The sequence below is a fragment of the Nematostella vectensis genome, chromosome 7, assembly GCF_932526225.1.
Source record: "Nematostella vectensis chromosome 7, jaNemVect1.1, whole genome shotgun sequence".
NCBI classification, from domain to species: Eukaryota; Metazoa; Cnidaria; class Anthozoa; order Actiniaria; family Edwardsiidae; genus Nematostella; species Nematostella vectensis.
This window is the reverse complement of record NC_064040.1, coordinates 1,657,637-1,676,068: the sequence shown is the minus strand read 5'-3', so window position 1 is coordinate 1,676,068 and position 18,432 is coordinate 1,657,637. Positions and strand designations below refer to the sequence as shown.

General features: G+C 37.9%; 4 protein-coding genes across 5 annotated transcripts; 3 read left to right on the top strand and 1 right to left on the bottom strand.

Annotated features, from left to right (window-relative positions):
* The first annotated feature begins 353 nt into the window (after window positions 1-353).
* LOC5511944 lies at window positions 354-1,739 on the top strand. The gene is made up of 2 exons (XM_001632294.3): window positions 354-832; window positions 1,496-1,739. Exons 1-2 carry the CDS (start codon window positions 399-401, stop codon window positions 1,542-1,544), a joined length of 483 nt encoding a protein of 160 aa, XP_001632344.1. The 5' UTR covers window positions 354-398; the 3' UTR covers window positions 1,545-1,739.
* A 1,102-nt stretch (window positions 1,740-2,841) lies between these two features.
* On the bottom strand, window positions 2,842-5,276 carry LOC5511974. Of its 2 annotated transcripts, XR_004295998.2 has the most exons (3): window positions 5,141-5,276; window positions 3,590-5,065; window positions 2,842-3,497 (listed from the first exon to the last, which is right to left on the bottom strand). XR_004295998.2 is itself a non-coding variant. In XM_001632251.3 (2 exons), the coding sequence occupies exon 2, from the start codon at window positions 4,971-4,973 to the stop codon at window positions 3,843-3,845; it is 1,131 nt and encodes a 376-aa protein (XP_001632301.2). In that variant the 5' UTR covers window positions 4,974-5,065; window positions 5,141-5,276; the 3' UTR covers window positions 2,842-3,842. The 2 variants fall into 2 exon arrangements, 1 of the variants encoding a protein (XP_001632301.2); XM_001632251.3 differs by having other exon boundaries at window positions 2,842-5,065.
* Window positions 5,277-5,342: 66 nt separating this feature from the next.
* LOC5511973 lies at window positions 5,343-8,949 on the top strand. The gene is made up of 3 exons (XM_001632293.3): window positions 5,343-5,646; window positions 7,418-7,806; window positions 8,370-8,949. The coding sequence occupies exons 1-3, from the start codon at window positions 5,434-5,436 to the stop codon at window positions 8,602-8,604; spliced, it is 837 nt and encodes a 278-aa protein (XP_001632343.3). The 5' UTR covers window positions 5,343-5,433; the 3' UTR covers window positions 8,605-8,949.
* A 2,902-nt stretch (window positions 8,950-11,851) lies between these two features.
* Window positions 11,852-18,114, top strand: LOC5511972 (tafazzin). The gene is made up of 11 exons (XM_001632292.3): window positions 11,852-12,115; window positions 13,275-13,403; window positions 14,042-14,087; window positions 14,168-14,234; window positions 14,321-14,339; window positions 15,091-15,171; window positions 15,661-15,702; window positions 16,088-16,150; window positions 16,909-16,961; window positions 17,055-17,132; window positions 17,466-18,114. The coding sequence occupies exons 1-11, from the start codon at window positions 12,001-12,003 to the stop codon at window positions 17,556-17,558; spliced, it is 786 nt and encodes a 261-aa protein (XP_001632342.3). The 5' UTR covers window positions 11,852-12,000; the 3' UTR covers window positions 17,559-18,114.
* Window positions 18,115-18,432: the final 318 nt, after the last annotated feature.

The following is an 18,432-nucleotide window of genomic DNA, read 5'->3' as shown; positions in this document are numbered from 1 at the left end:
AAACGGAACTTTGAAAAGGAAAGGAACGAGGAAACGGAACCGCTAGTAAAAAGGTTCTCACCTCCTATCTGACACTTCTCTCTTTCGCGACTGTTAGGTACATCCTTTCTTAAGACAAGCATCCTTTTTAATAAAAATAAGATGTTTTTTTAAAGAAGCTTTCGCTTTTTTTCATTAAAAAAAGGAAAGAGCATAAAATTTGCTCAACTCCCTTCAGAGACTGTTTCATCATTTATCGTTACCTCGTCACTACTCGAGTTTTTCACACATAAGGAAAATTAATTGAAAAAGGTATTTTTGAAATCCAGATTCCTATTAGTCCGAAGGCGACTTCAGTCTCGTTGCCATAGTAACGCCTGAATGTCCAGGCGATCTGTAAAGGAATCTTTTGACGCAACATGGCGGCGGAAAGTCTTGGAGGCTTTCTTTACGGCTATCAAACTCAGGGAAGAGTCACCCCTGAAAAAAGTGAAGTTGTGTGGGTAAAGAAAAGATACACCCCTAAAGATCTAAGAAGCAATGCGCCTGTCCCAAGATCTAAATTCGTTTACGAGACCGAACAACTCGACACATCCAAAGTTCCACAGCACTGGAAACGAGATGTTGAGCCTTCTCTAAAAACTTATTCAAGGCACATGGAAGAAAACTCGTGGTATCCCTCATCTCAAGCTACGAGATGCCAAGAATGGTCTACACTTAGACAAATTCTCCCCTCATATGGTATTCCTAATCGAGTTATCGCGCCGAGATGGGGCACCGGACTCCCCGATTCTCCGCACTTCGTCCCCGCTACGGAAAAAAGATTTCCTCATATTAACAGTCCAATGACTCGGTAAGTATAGTGGCTCTTATTTCTGGGTATTTGTATTGGCTTTTGTGGGGCAGAAGTGGTGTTCCGAAGTTACTGTTCGGGTGTTGCGTTTAATTTGGCGAGAGAAGTCAATGTTGATTCTTTGAGAGCTTTGTTTACACTTCAAAGTAATTGTTCAGACGCGGTCTAGAGGATCTTTTATTTTCACCACACACTGCTTCCTCGGATAAGGAAAAAACACCCCTGCTGTGCTGTATAAAAAAATACAAGATGCTACCTGAACTCACTAAGTCTCTAACAGCTAGTATGATGATTCGATAATGTATAATTAAGTAAATCATTCGTATATTAGCCATTACTAGAGACGCTAAAAGAAAGGAGAGACACTTAGCACAACTTGAACTGTTGAATAGTCCTGAAAGTTCTTTTGTTATTGGCTATGAAACTATAAGCGTTTTTTTTTCGTACCGGAGCGGTGGGGAGTTACCGAATTGTTTTATATGTTTGAAAGCGACAAAAAGAACAATATAGGTATATCATAATTTGACGAAATATAACATTTGCTCTAGATCATTGTCGTTATTTTTCCCAAAGCATGATTTGTCTAAATTCTTTCATTTATCTATGGAGAACCAATACACCTACTTTCAAGTTACATTACTCACCTAAATGAATTTTTTCCAGGTATGTTGATGACATGCACCTTACTAATAGGCTGTTCAAGCTACACTGATCCCCGACCAGCTCACTCCAAGGACGATTAGGACAGCCTTATTTATGTACTAAGAAAGAAATTCTATGTAGTGTGATTTTTTTTTACATCAAAAGTGTGAATGTCACCTTTGTTTCTTGTCTGTCCATTAGGCAACACATCAAAATTATATTTTTTTAAATGAGACAGTAAAAGTAATAAGAAAAGTTTTTAAAAGGCTGTGTTGATTATTTCTTTGTTGCCCTGCGTCACATAGGCCCTCCTCGTTGAGATGACCAGGAAAACATGGTCAGCAGCTGTTAACAATGACTTGTGTGCACTGTTTGTTGCCTCCTGGCCTGGCAGTGAATTAGTGTGTATGGAAGTGGGTAACAAACAGGATTAGCTTGCTTGTCAGGGGCAGTGGATGGAGGGACCTTGCTCCCCCCTTGTTAAAGTGAGCTGTTGCTGTTAAACAGGAAGAAGTCTACTAGCAAGGTAGCATAAATGCAAAAGAGACGTGACAAGTCTATCGTTGATCCTGCGTCCCCATTCCAGAATGGAATGAAGGCCATTCCAAATGACTTGAAAAGCCATCCGACCATTCTCTACCAACCATTCCCATTCAAGAATGATAGGAAAAAACGCACCCTAAGTGAACTGTTTTTAAACAAAAACAGGAAGAAAGCTGTACTAGAAAGGTTGCAGAAGGCATTTTTATGCCAGAAATCCCAAAATTTAAAAGTTACAGTTACTTACCTAGTGGGGGAATAAGAGTGACTTGGAATTCAAAGAGGGAATCATTAGTTGCTCACTCAATCCAAATAATTGCCAGGGTTGCTTCACTCATTAGCACCCAGTTCCATGAAAAGTTCTTTTCCTTTTCACAGCTGTTAGGACCTCGTTACATTTCAGGAATTGAAACAAGTAAAGCACCAATAATTAGATTTCTATATATATTTTTTAATATTTCCAAGCGGAGCACTAGTGGTGTCCAAGGAAGAGCTTGCATACGAATAAGGGTGAATAAGAGCAAGAAGTCTTCCTGTTTGTAAGCTTTTGTCTTGGTCAAAAGTCCAATGCTAAAAAAGCCTTGGCAACAGCCATATTTTATTATCCTAGTATAGAATCAAGTGCAACAAAAAATCTATTTCCTTTCACTGATTTTTTGGCGTTTTTGCAATTTTATTGTAATTGGGTATTAAAGAAGAAATGTTATTTTCAGGTGTCTACTTTAAGATTTCTTCCCATAATTATTTTTTATGTTGGTTGAAACAATAAGAAATGTGTGGCTGGAAAGGGCTGTTTAAAGCAAATGAGGGAGAAAGCAAAACCATAATCAAATAATATTTTTTAATTGTTTTTACATCGCTTCCTAACCTTGTGACTTACAAGAGTGATATGCTAAATGAGTTCAAACGGAGTCCAAGCTTGTACAAAAACCTTTTTCTCAGCTGATAAATAAATATGTGTAGTATCTGTTCATTTATAGATCAGCTTTGAAAGAGTATAAAGTTATAATATATCAAAATTATGTACAACTATCAACAATTTATCATAACTTCAATAGTGTCCATTTTACAGTGACTACTTGTACCATAAATAGCATATTCCATTGGAGAATTACACCTGTGTCTGGATAAAACAACAGTACCATAAAGGTATGGAAAATACTTTTTAACCCTGTTTCATTTTGCATAAAAAGTGGAAGAGGAAAAAAAATAGCATTAAAAAATCAAAATTTTTAATTTATAATGGGTACAATTAAACTTTTATGAATGTTTCCTTTATTAAATTGTGTATAAAATAATTTCAAAAATGGATTATTTATTGTTCCCATTCAAAAAAGTTTGATATAGTGATTTCTAAACCATTTACCTGAGTTCTCCATATACTTACTGCCGGAAGGGAAACTATTTACTTACACAATGTGTAACTCGTGTTAGCAGTGATACTCGACTCCGGGAGGTGCAAGGAGTCAGTAGCATCCCAGCACTAAGAAAATGTGAAAAGTTTGTTAGAATTCAGTCAACAAAGCCCATGACAGAGCAGGTATAATGAAAACTTTGAAGGGATTTTATACTAACCCTAGAACACAATCTGTTGGTGTTGTTTTGAGTCAATGACAGATTTCAATGGACCTGAAAGAAAAAGGCTGAGAAGAGTTCTCCCAGACATTAGATGTTCTGTCTATAGACTGATTGAGCATTGTATCTATACTTGGGTCAAGCCCCTTGAGCTTACCATGTTTTGTCATTTCATTACTATAACACAATTACCTGTGTTTCCATCAATGGCCCATTTCAGAGATTTTACCAATACATAGTTATCTATACCAAATCACTCATCACTACTTGAACTCATGTTGCATTTTGAGCAAAATTCAAGAGAGACTTTACCACTTTTAACGTGCAAACAAACCCCTGCAGCTTTGACATAGTCTGTGTCTCCATTTGGTCTGGATATCTTTGAAGGTTTAACACTTTCCTTGGTAGTACTGGCCTTTCTCTTTAGTGTGTTAACTTTATCAACACTACCAACAAACTCAACACCATCAGTGTTGCCAATGTTCTTCAATAGAGCTGCAAGTTGGCTTTCATTGGCTAAAACACCCTTCAGGTATGCAATTTCCATCTGCAAGTCTTTAACTAGCCCCTTCATGTCCTCGCAATCCTTCTGCAGTACTGCATTTTTGCTTTTGTATTCTTCAACACTCCCTTCCAGCTCCTGCACATACTGTTTTTTCTTCTCTCTGTTTATTTTTGCCATAATGGCTTGGCGGTTAATTCCTTCGTCACTCACATATCTGTCCATATCTAGTTGGGTAGGTGAAACGTTTGCATCCAAACATTTCATAACGGTTATTGTTTTAACTTTGTCTACATCCCCAACCAGTCCTTCGTTGTGCATGGCTTTACCCTTGTTCTTGATCCCTTTAGTGCTTGTTGTTGTAGGATTTGGACTTGTTGTATGATCATCAAACTGGTTTTCTTTAACAGTTTTTCCATTGGATTTTTCATTAATTCTTTTTTTACATTCTTTAGAACATTTAGATTTTGTTGTTTCTGATTTAAGAGTCATTTTATTGTCATCTAAAGTAGTCGATAGTGTCCGGGTCTGACTGCTCCGCATGGAAACTTTAGCTGCTTGTCTCCTTTCTCCCTTTGCAACTGTCTTCCCCTTTAAACGTTTGCTAGCTGGTGTGGTTTTCTGATTTGCTTTTTCATCCCTCTTGCTTATCTTCGTCAAGTTTTTCTTCTTTGAAGTCGACTTACCCGTTTCAGGTAGCTCCATGATATTTTCTGAGTGGTTTTCATGAAAGGAACTTGCATTCAAATCGAATTCAAAAGGGTCTTCTATGTGATCGAAGTAATCATTTTTCTCCTCCTCTATCCCCGGAGTTTGAGAACAATTAACTCCAGGGAAATTTAGAAGGTATTCTGCAAGTCCCACATCGGTCGGTTCCAGCATATCTTCTACGAGATCCTGAAGACTGAAACTTGAAATATCACCGAATTCAAAGTTCAGTTCGTCCTTGTTGTATGAACCAGCTTCGTCTTTGGCTGTAATTTGTGGAAAGAAAACAGACATTGTAGCTTTCTAATTAACACAAACCCTCAGAATTGTATTCCCTTTACCTGTATGGGGCGTTGACCTTTCAAATAAACTAAAAATACTGATTTTGCGTTAAAACTTTGAGGTACATTCAAAGCTTTTATGTGAACGCCAAGATGGAGGGAGAAAACGTTCTGAAGACGTCGCCACCGGCTTGCCTATGATTGGTCAAAAAGATCACGTGGCTCACACAGACCATAAATAGACAATTCATAATTGGAGCGAGTGACGCCTTGTAGATGTTGCACTTTTACGCCAAACTTCAAACACGCTATTCCCTAATAATCAATAGCACGTCTTTTTACTTCTTCTAGACATGGAATGCAATAAGTGGATTATTTGTGTCCTAATCCTTCCTTTATGCTGTTTTACTTTTTTCCCGAAAATCACTGCCCAATTTCCGAAAAAAGAAAAATTCCACGCTGTGAATGGTGAGGTTCCTCACATTCGATGTGAGACGTGTCAAAAAGCAGTGAAACATCTTTATAGAAGGACAAGCGAAATGAGGGAGAAATCACCGAGGAAAAAGGTAGATTTTTAAATTCAACAACCAGTTTTCCTTGCTTTTACTCAATCATTTGCATCTCTTCTAATCATTTTGCCAACTTCATATTATCTATTTTTTACGGTCTTCACTACATAAGTAATATTGGAATATATTTTTTCGTTGCTGTTAAAATCTTCCTCTATCCTTTAAGGGGATGCTACAGTATTCCTGCTTTTTATAGATATTTGAAGTCCAATTAACAGAATTCAGCGAATTTAAGCTTGATATGAGGAAATAAGGGAATTATTTGTCGCGTTGACAGCCGGTGTGCGTATGTAAACATAACAAGCTATCATTGAAATGTTATTTCCCTTACCCTGCTTGAGCTTTAAGTGTTTATTAGTTTTGTTAAAAAAAAAAAAACAGATTCATTCTTGACTTTTTATTCAAACCCGTGCAGATGCGTGTTTTATCTCTGCAAGGTTGCTGGCAAAGAGTTTAAGATACAGAGATAACTCGCTAATTAATCTAAGTTCTGCGCGTTTTTATTTACGGTTCTATTTATATTCTTCTCCAGTTGCAGGAATAAAAATCTTACCCCATAATCATGCACAACACGTTTTCTTTATTTTGTTCTAAGATTGTTGTTCGAATATTGTATTTTTGTAAAGACAACATGCTTTTTGATACACGCTTTGTCAGTGGTTAACCGTAAAAATGGTTGGATTTATATCTCTGCTTGGAAGAATGAAACCTTAGCCGTATAATAAATTCCTGTGGTTTATGAGGGCAGGGAATTTATAATCGATTGGCTTGGTTTCTGGAAGTGAAATATTATTCTGCAATATTTTATGCAAATCCCCTTTACAGGTGAAAACTTAAAAAGTAGATTCTTACCCCTGTTGAGAATTCAAATTTGATATTCATAATCTATCCCTATGTGAATTGGGCTTTGCCCTGGTAAATTTTGTAGATATCTCCCTCTACTCTAGTTTTTTCTCTTTTGTATTCTCTATATTAAAATTCTCATCAATCTGCTTTAAGCTTGAAATTATAGTTCTCTCAAGGAATATTACCCTCTTGTGAATCAATAGTATTTCTTAGAGAATTGGAACAGAACTAAGAATAACATTCACATACAAGAAAAAATATTACCTTTAAATAATTCACAGGCTTCAAATAGTATTTTGTTATTATTTAACTACTCCATTTTAAGGAGAATTATCCTATCCAAGTTTTGCATTTTCATGTGACATATATAAGAAAAGCACCCAGCAGTCATGGTCGTAGATTTCTATTGTCCATCCACCAGAATACTTTGTTTGGTTTGACCTCCTGATAATGCCATCTTTGTAGATAAATGTCGATTTAAAATTCATGTGGATTCTCTTTCAAAATAAAATATGACCTGATTATTTGTTGTTAAGATATGCTGAATTTGTCGAATTAGAATAATTCTAATTTATTGGTGCAGCTGTTATTAGTTATTTTGATTCTCCCTTATCACCTGATATCTTTTTTAAACCCATGACTTTTCAAGCTATTTTTGTCTGAAGTCTGAGTGAGAAACCAAATGGGTAGGTCATTTGGTTTAGCCAAGGGCATTGAGACACCTTTAAGACATCTTGAAGAGCCTGTCAGCTGCCATTTTGTCATCTAGCAAATGGTGTTGTTGACTAGGCCTTTTAACACACATGTTTCTAGCTAGCATAAAATTGGGTTGGGATGGGGGGTATATTTTCTCCCCTTGCTATGGCCTCATATCAATACAATACCCTGATTTCTAATGTCCTTTTGAATCTATGTTTCGCAGGTTGAAGAAGACAAAATCATAGAGCTAGTTGAGGCCTCTTGTAATCCTGATAAGGAAGAAGGTGAATGGATATCAAAGTTTGACATAGTTAAGAAAGGAGACTCCTTGCAACTCTCTGAAAAGGAAGTCTTTGGCAGATGCAAGCAAGAGTGTAGAACTATTGCAAAAGCCTGTGAGGAAACCATCAGTGAAGTGGATACAGATCTTGCTGAGATGATTTGGCAAAATAAGTTATCCTTATCAAAACTAACAAATAAAATCTGTCATTCTATGTCAAAGGCTTGCACTAAAAAAGCACAAAACTTGAAAATCGACAAGAGATTTGATGAAGAATTTGAGGCCATGTCTGAAGATGAGAGAAATGCTGATAAGATAATGAAACAGATGAGGTATGCCTTAAAAAAGAAAAGAATGACTTCAGAGTTAAATGCTATTTCTTTCATTCACATCGTCACAGGCCCTGCCCCCTATTTTCAGATATTTGCCTTAATAACAAGAAATATAAGAAATCCAAACAAGAAACCTGCCCCCCCTATCTTGAAACCCTTGCCTCTGCCTCCCTTTTCTGGAATTCCTGGACCCAACTCTGCCAATTACACTGTAATGGTAATCCATTATTTCACAGAGCTCTATTACAACTTATTTATTTTTAATGTATGATGAGAATATTATTCCCTTATAACTCTATTATTATCTTTTTTATTATTGTGTTTTCATTAAATATATCTTTGCCAAAGCACATCAGGACCATACACACATATATTTCCTCTTGACTGGGGATGCATCCCATTTATTTTTTAGACAAGTATACTGCAGTGTGAATGTGGGCTTAGTGTTGCATTTGTTATGATTGCCCCTTTTTTACAAAGAGAGTGGGAAACCCCTGCACTTTTGCACCTTTCTTCCTGTTAGTCTGCATCTTAATCCCCTGGTGATGCTCATGTTGTTTCAGGGGTGTCCCTGGTATGCCAGGTATGGAGATGTACTCACGTGAGGATATTGCCAAGGCAAGGGATGCCATGATGGAGCAGAAAGAAGAGCCGAAGGAGCTGCCCATTGATGACGAGGGGCTGATTTATGAGGGCGAGGGGGTCAGCTTTATGCAAATGGCCAGAGACTGTGCACGCCGCTTCTGGGTGTGGTTCAAGGCCTTATTTGCATTTTTTTCAAAGAAGCATGAATTATGACAGGTTTTTTTATGAAATGGTGTTACCATGTTTTGGGAAAGCGCCTTTTTAACAAATTTCGCTAAATGGGTGAGGGTTGAGGTATGTTAGCTTAAAGCATACAGTTTTTGAACTCGCGATCAAACCCCTCCTGCTTCTATCACCTTGCTTTTTCTTTCTTTAAATATTCTGACCATACCTCTGAATCCATTCATTGAATTTGGAGGTACTTCTTGTTTTTGCTTTTCTAGCCAAACCAAAGGAGTAAGGAGATAATAACAATCAATTTTGAACTCGTCATGTAAGCAGGCGGCACTTTTGTCCCTAACATTTTAGCTGCTATCGAAATAAAATTAATCAATTTAATTTTTTTGTGTACACAACTTGTCAAAGAGAAATGAGCAAAACGATGAGAGGAAATGCATACCAAGAATAGTAACAGTGAGCGTTTCCCAGGGGGACTCTCACTGATAGCAACAGACGGGGGCGATCGTCGGCGAAATCAATTTTAACCCTAAGGGATAGCACTTTGGGTGTGGTCAACAGAAACTCTTACCCCTTAGAGATAGTAAACTGGGTATGGTAGAAGGAATATTTGAGACATAGTAGAATAAAAAACCGTCAAAAACCTCCTAAGAGAAAGCAGCTGGTCGAAATTTCATACCCTCTAAAAGATAGGACAATCACCCCTCTACTTTTCTGGACAGTCCACCCCTCTACCCCACCCGGGGAGAATGAACTTTCCGTCTGGTTGCCAAGTTATTACAAAAAACGAGGTACCCAAATAGCAGAGCATTTATTTGCCCGGGGGAAGGGGTACTCCTATATCCATCGGACGGGGATCATTGTTGTATCTTTTAGGGTGTAAATTTGGAGCCTTTGGTATCTTTTAGGGGTGAAAACGAGAATGCCCAGATTTTTTTTACCTCGGTATCTTTTAGGGTGCAGAGTGCTATTATAGCCATCGCTCATCTAACTTGTGGCTCATGAAAGAGCGTTAACGTGTCAATCGGTGTTACCGTTTTAAATAGATGTTTTTATTACAAATTATTTACGTTTGTTTGAGTTGTCTTTTAGGGGGTAAATTCATGCCTATTCACGCCCACTTTAGTATCTTTTAGGTTTAAAATATATAACCAGACCACACCCACTATAGTACCTTTTAGGGTTGGAATATAACCAGACCACACCCACTATAGTACCTTTTAGGGTTGGAATATAACCAGACCACGCCCACTTTAGTACCTTTTAGGGTTGGAATATAACCAGACCACACCCACTATAGTACCTTTTAGGGTTGGAATATAACCAGACCACACCCACTATAGTATCTTTTAGGGTTGGAATATAACCAGACCACGCCCGGAAACCACCGGACAGCCTCTATCTGCTGGTGTGCGTCGGACCTTGTGGTCTGCGTCGACAGTTGATTAATTAATAAAAACTTTAAAAGAAAAAGTCGACAATAACGCAGATTTATGTTTTTTAGAACGATATTTCGGCAGGCCAATACCTGCCTCCTCCAGGTTATAAATGAGTTACATTGGCATGTTATAGCTAGTATATGTATAAAGTTCATTGATGATTAACTAACAAAAGGTAAAAATAGTAATTGAGTAAGGAGTAACTTATGGAAGATGGTAAATAGGGTGGTGTGGATTACTAAACAGCTAAACGGTTTCTTCACGCCGGTTGACGCCACCGGGTTTAAGAGTGCCAGCGCGAGCTATCAGTGTGGCTTCTCTTGCTTTGCGGATGGAGTCGCGGTTATTTCTTATTTTTTTCAATAGTTATGAGCTCTATGTTAGAAGCGAAGTGGTTAGGTTTTAGGAAGTGTTCAGCGGCGTGGGTTGGTATGGATCGAGATTGGGAGTCTACAGTTCTGCGGTGGTCATTAAAGCGTTCTTTTAATTTGCGTTTAGTTTCCCCAATTGAAGGTTACAGCGGTTACATTGAATCGTATAAATCACGTTTTTAGTATTGCAGGTTATGTGGGAGGTTATAGGTCGTGTTTCACCTGTTGAGAAAAATGTGTAGCTTGTAAGGCCATCGGTTCTAATATAGGGGCAGGTTAGGCAGTTTTTTCCCGCAACGGAAAGCACCGGGAGGTTGGTTGGTGTTAGAGCGGTCGGAAGGTAGCTTGGCTTTAACGAGAATGTCGCGGAGGTTAGGTTAGCGGCGAAAGGCGACAAGAGGGGGCTCAGTGAAAACCTTATGGCACCGCTTAGACGAGAGTAGGAGGTTGTAATTTCTACGGATTATGTCGTTGATGTTAGATGGTTATAAGTAGTGACAAAGGGGATGCGATGGGACTTTTTGTGGTTGTTATTATTAGGGCGTAGGGCGTCAATGCGGGAAATGTTAGCAGCGCGTAGGGTTTGTCTCTTGAGAAAAGCGGGTTTATAGCCACGCTTGAGGAGGTAGTTGGTGAGTTCATTGCAGCGGTTATTAAAGCTTTCTTCTGTAGAACAAATGCGGCGAATACGGAGGGCGAGGCTGTAGGGGATAGCCTTTTTGGTGTGATGAGGGTGGCAAGATGAAAAATGATGGTGTTGGTGTTTGTCAGTAGGTTTGGAGTAGAGGTCAGTTTCGATTTTACTATTAACAAGGGTGTCTCCCTTGTTAAGAAAAGGTACATTGTTATAGGAGTGGGAGCTTGTAAATTTAATGGTGGGGTGTAGATTGTTTAGATAATCTACAAAAGCATTTAATTTGTCCAGACCCTTAGTCCATACAACAAAAATATCGTCGATGTATCTTAACCACGTATGGGGTTTGTAAGAGGCGCCACGCAAAGCGTTGGTTTCAAATAGGCCAAAAAAGAGACAGGCTGCCATGCGACATTACTAATGACATACAAAAACGAGTCACAACTTACATCAACCGAATGCACACGGACGGAATAATTAATCAGGACACTAAATCCTACCTCACACCCAAAGATGCACACGCATGGCACCTTCTTTCGCCTGTCTCTTTTTTGGCCTATTTGAAACCATGACGTCTATATTTTTTTGTAAATTATATTCAATTTTCCATGAGTTCTTGAATGATATTTTGGAATTGCGCAAATCTTTTATATTGAAAAAAGATTGAAGAACAGTTTTGTGCAATCACGGAGTGTGTGTGGCAAACAAGGCATTATTCATCCAAATTTAAGAGATGAATTTCGTAGTTAATGATCAGAATTTATCCTACCGCCCTTGGAGCGGCGACAATTTCGCGGCGGAAATCTATTTTTCACATTAGCACATGATATAAACAAACACCGGTCAGCGGTATAACACAATACAAGATGGCGACTTCTGATGGTTTATGACATCGCGCTGAAAAAAACTGTTATTTATAACAGCGTAGGAACTACTACATGACCTGGGAAGAAGAATTTGTTGAGTTTATAGTCTTAGCGGGTTTGGCATGGCCACAACACCGGCATGGCCTTTCTGCAGGGCTGCGATGGCGACCTCGTGGCACAAGTTGGAATCCACGGCGGTTATTGGCCTCGTTGGGGGCATAAGCAAGTTTTGGCTAAGTAAACATATATTATTCGGCGTGCTTGTTATCTTATAACCAATTTCAATGGTTTATTTACCAGTCTACAAACGCTCAATATACCACTGAAGATAGGCTGGGTTTGATGTCGGTTACACGACAAGAAATATCCCGTTATGCAACCAATTTATTCACATTAGCCTTGTTCAGTATGACTCTAGCAAATAATTTATTAGATACCATAAAAGCTGTATTAAGCCTTCCTTTTCTTTAAACCTACACAACACTGCAAGCCTTTGCAGTCGCATAACCAGCATTTGTTTAGGGGTGTGTGTGTGGGGGGGGGGGGGGGAGGGGGGAGGGGGGATTGCACAGTCATATGAAAAAATAAGCTGTCAACTCACCCGCATTAGGAAGATTTTGGACCTCATCACAAGCCTAATTTTTATGAGAATGTTCATACATTCTCAGTATTAACCAGCATTCGCTCTCTTGGGTTTTTCATCATATCTACTGTTTTTCACCAGATTTCACAAGATTTCTGCCCAAGTTGGGTTGACAGCCATGTAAAAGGAATATATCTATTTTTTCTGAGCCCCCTGGAAGTCAGCCATGTCTTGCCATGTCATGGCCTTGTCTCCTGGATGTTCAAAAAAATATTCTGGATTATCAGTCTATAGGCAACTTGCACTAACTGATCACATGACATTTTGAGTGGCTAATTCAAGCAAAAATAAACACAGAATATTTCTCGGATTTGGGCACAGGTGGTTGTCTTCATTTGAATCCTGAATTCGTCTTTACCTCCTGTCTTCTCTGCAACCAGCTACGGCCCTGAAAAATTAATAATACTTTCGGCTCAGCAGAGCCCTCGTCAGTTTTCATTAGTTGACCTGATGATGGGAGCCGGGGCATCCCACATGGGGCACCAGATAGGGATCAACGACCTGAAAACAACAGGTCAACTAATGGCAGAGAAGACAGGAGGTAAAGACGAATTCAGGATTCAAATAAACACAGAAATGACTGCACCCATCAAGCAAAAAAAAACAATATTCTTTAACGAAAATAGAAAATAAGTCCTTTGTGTTTTAACTTTTTGAATAAGCTAAATAAGTTGCCTTTTGTTTCTTTTAGACGCAAAGTTTGTTATCTGTTTCACATGCTCCTGTAATTCTTGATATATATTCATTTGCTAGAATGCCTGAATTCACTTAGATGTTATAACATGGAAACATTAGAACAATTAGCCGAGCATCGACCCCTTGACACGCCTCTAGTGACCGTGTCCAATCATCACTCCTGCCTTGACGACCCTATGTTATGGGGTAAGCTTGTTACCTTGTGTTAAATCCTGCCAAATGGCCACCCCTAATATCTTCACATTTTAGGCTTATTGATTATATGTAGTGTCTGTTCTTATAATTGCAGTCCATATGCCAGGTGTGTACATTAAGCACCTTATGAAAAAGAATGGAAGTTCTTGAAAAAGAAAAGACTTGCTTTTGTTGGCTGGTTAGGGTCCTTTGACCACTAAACCACCTATTGGGATGGGGTAGGGTTGAATACTAGCAAAACTAGGTTTGCAAGGGAATCAGACAAATTAATGGATTCCAAGTGTTCCGGATCAATAAAAAGTCTACTTTGTGGTGTGTTTATACTTGCAGGTTAAAAAAAAAAAAAAAAAAAAAAACAATTGGATGAATCAGTGGATTTTAGGACCCCTATCTCCCTCTATGCCCTAGCTATGTATATCTCAATCCTGGCTAAAGAGAGATTCAGTTACTTCCTTCTGGTACACATTTTTTAACTTAAAAGTTTTCTGTTGGGTCAAATTTTATTAAACCGGAGCCATAACTTTTTTTGCCTCTTAAATCTGCCTCATTGACAGAAATTTCTTTGAATTCTCAGTAGATGACGTAAGTAGATGACATACGAGTCGATGACATATTACCATTTTTTGTAGGCATGATGAAAATGAGGATCCTGTTGGACAACCGAAAAATAAGATGGTACATGAACTTTTTAGTATTTTTGTCTAAACTGTTGTTTTAAACTTTTAAAAATACTTTTTCAATTTGTTTTATTTTAGGACACTTGGAGCAAAGGAATTGTTATTCTCCAAACCATTTCACTCTTTCTTTTTTAGCCGAGGAAAGGTACAATAACGTTGCATTATTTTTTGTTCTTTGTGTAAACTATTTTTTGAGAATTATTTATTAATTCACCTTTTTATCTGTTTTAGATTATTCCTATAATGAGAGGTATGTATGCTTGGCTTAAGCTGTGCCATATCAATGTTATATGAATTGATGTGGATATCACACAAACGGGATTACCTTTTTTGAGTGGCAAACGTACGCCGAAATAAACACAGAAAGCTGAAGCTGTCATACCAGGGAGCAACAAAAAAAAGAATTTCAATGAAAATAAGCTGTTTCTGACATAGAAACTTTTTTAGTACAAAAACCCTATTAGCACCAATGATTTATTTCACCCCTACCACCTAACATTGATATGCTATGATAGGTGGTAGGGGCTGTACCCTATTAGCACCAATGATTTATTTCACCCCTACCCCCTAACATTGATATGCTATGATAGGTGTTGTACCCTATTGATATACCACCTAACATTGATATGCTATGATAGGTGATAGGGGCTGTACCCTATTAGCACCAATGATTTATTTCACCCCTACCCCCTAACATTGATATGCTATGATAGGTGGTAGGGGCTGTACCCTATTAGCACCAATGATTTATTTCACCCCTACCACCTAACATTGATATGCTATGATAGGTGATAGGGGCTGTACCCTATTAGCACCAATGATTTATTTCACCCCTACCCCCTAACATTGATATGCTATGATAGGTGATAGGGGCTGTACCCTATTAGCACCAATGATTTATTTCACCCCTACCACCTAACATTGATATGCTTTGATAGGTGATAGGGGCTGTACTCTTCATCACAATATTCATTGTTTTTTCTTTCTTTTATTGTGCTTAGGAGAGGGTGTATACCAGAAAGGTATGGATTTTGCTATAGAGGAGCTCAACAGGGGCCAATGGGTCCATGTTTTCCCCGAAGGTAAGGGCCTGTCTGGTTCGTTCAAAATATTTTTACTGGCAAGGAGGTAACCGCTGGTTATGTTTCTTATTACCAATGTATTTACATAGGAATATCACCGTATAAGTGGGGAAACAGGCTTGTAGGGGTGAAATGGTAGTTTGTATGTTTTTTCTATACAGAAAGATATATAGGAAGATTAAAAGTCACGTCTCGCCTTATGGAATCCAGCTGTTGTGAACAGATTATTATCACAGGGCATAGGAAATTCCCAGCAAAACTTACTGTATATGCAAAATCTCTCATTATTATGGACATTATGGTTCTAAATTGTACCCATAATAGCACAAGTCATGTTATGATTGTTGGATCATCTCATCAGGGTGAAGTACATCTCCCCCCAAAAACTACTATTGTGAAACACATGCATGGTGATAACACTGTAAATTATAAACTGCTACTACCTGATCCTTGCACCTTTGACTCAAAGTAAGTGTTGTTTCTCGGCAGCTGGAATTATTGAAGATCATTCTCTTGTTAGACTCAAGTGGGGTATGTATTTCACTGGATGTTATAACCCATTAATTTTACAGTTTTTAAGTATTCTTTTAAAAAAACATATTCTCTTCATTGGTTCCGAACAATAAAACCATTAGAGGCATTTTTTGTCAAAAGCCTTAGTGAGGCTTTCTATTGGCCAATACTGCAGCCTTGGCCTGAGGAAACGTCAGCGCAAGTTGGCACAAACTTTAAACCCTTGTGGATTGATTTCCACTATGTCTTAACACCCAGCAATTTTTGTATTCATTTGCCGGTATCTGTATTATCCCCTTGTGGATCTATTTCCATGTCCTAAAAATCCATTGAACCCATTATCTGTTGTATACCCTTGCTGTGATTGCCAAGTTTTGGATGTTAAATTTAATGTTCAATAAAGGTGTTGGTCGACTCATTGCTGAATCAAGTGTTACTCCCGTAGTGCTTCCCTTCTGGCATGTTGGTGAGTGTGATGTAGCTAGAGACGTAACAACACAGTGGTTTAGCTAGAGACGTAACAACACAGTGATGTAGCTAGAGACGTAACAACACAGTGATGTAGCTAGAGACGTAACAACACAGTGATGTAGCTAGAGACGTAACAACACAGTGGTTTAGCTAGAGACATAACAACACAGTGATGTAGCTAGAGACGTAACAACCCAGTGATGTAGCTAGAGACGTAACAACACAGTGATGTAGCTAGAGATGTAACAACACAGTGATGTAGCTAGAGACGTAACAACCCAGTGATGTAGCTAGAGACGTAACAACACAGTGATGTAGCTAGAGACGTAACAACACAGTGATGTAGCTAGAGACGTAACAACACAGTGATGTAGCTAGAGACGTAACAACACAGTGATTTAGCTAAAGACGTAACAACACAGTGATGTAGCTAGAGACGTAACAACACAGTGATGTAGCTAGAGACGTAACAACACAGTGGTTTAGTGTGTACTGTGGGTGGATCAAGGGGCAATCCACCCCCCCCCCTCCTATTTTCAGAGATTCAGAGATTGGTTTAGTGGTTTAGTGTGTACTGTGGGTGGATCAAGGGGCAATCCACCCCCCCCTCCTATTTTCAGAGATTGTTTGCAAAATACTATAAAGAATTATGAGGAAATTCATGAAAGAACAATGAATCTGCCCCATTCATTATAAAACATTATTTTGTAACCTTTCAAAATGCTTAATCTAGCTAACGTTTTTTGCCATCAGGGATGGATGATATACTCCCGAACAAGACTCCATACATCCCAACTATAATGAAGGTATAGAACCTACCATAAAACCATAGATGATAGTGAGAGTATGGATAGGAAGATAGTGAATCATACTTTGATAATTTTTCTCTTTAATTTCAGAGAGTGACAGTTTTGATCGGGGAGCCAATGTATTTTGATGACATTTTGAAGGACTTCAAGAGGAGGAGACTCAATGCAGTAAGTGGATGCATACAAGCAGAATATTATTTTTCAGTCTAGAAATAAGAAAAGGGTGGAACCAGTGGCAGGTGTGGTTCTACTAGAAACTTTAGGCTCATCATTCTGTGCCCTCTGACATGATCAACCCAATCAAATAGTTTTACATGTTATGGGTGATTTGCTTTAAGGAGTCACATGTTTTTATGGGTTGCAAACAACTTTTGGCAAAAAAATAACAACAAAAAGCAATTTATATTCAGCTCTACGAATCATCAAGATTCTATTTCAGAATAGATTTTTTTCATTGAAATATTTTTTTTCATTGCTTAAACCCAAACATTTGTCTTACAGATGGAAACAAGGAAGAACATCACAGATTGTATACAGGAAAGGTTTAAAGAATTAAAAGAAGAAGCTGAAAAACTCCATGAAAAATGGAGATGACAAGGGAGTCAAAAGTTTTACTCCTGTTATTTTAATGATCTCCACTTTAGATAATGATTTTGATCAGGTTAAGACTTGTGTCATAATAATTTTTAGGAAGTACTAGTCTACAAGATACATTAGATTTGCAACTTCACATAAATCTTGCATTCTTGTTAGTATTTTGACTTGGTAATAATTGTAAAATCTCAAAATCCATGCACAAGAATTTGATATTTGTGTAATAATCCTGTTTAATATGTTAGTAACATCTACACTTAAAAGCCTGATCGTACTAAACAAGTGGAATTTTATTTGTGAATTGTAATTATGTATATTAATGTACATACATACAAACAAGATATGACAGTATTTGGATAAAATGTACAAAATTGAATCATACATGCATTAATTGCTTTTTTACAATTGACTCCCAGTGAAAAATAATTTGTATTTTTTCTATAGACTTGATATCTCCTCCGAAATATGCTGCCATAAAATATATACTTTTAAGTATGCAAATTGATATTTTACATAAAATTTTATGTATTTATAAAGAATAAAACACTTTTTCTAATGGCCTGCCACCTCCAGGGCATATAATTATTTCTGAAAGCGCTGACCAGCAAAGTGAAGTCAATACATGGGGTATCTCCTTCTTTATCTCCACATCATAGCACAAATTTTATAATTGAGAAAAACCTTTGAAAGAACAGCAATTTTAGTGGGAGTTGGCCAGAAAGTTTAACTGTTTCCAAAATGCTTATGCAGACCATCTATTTTTCTCAACAGCTTGTCTGTCATTCATCAGTTTAGCATATCTTTTACTACTAGAAAGACAGGTGGCTGGCAATAGGTTACTAGGCCTCATCTGCCCCACAACAGATTTGGGCTT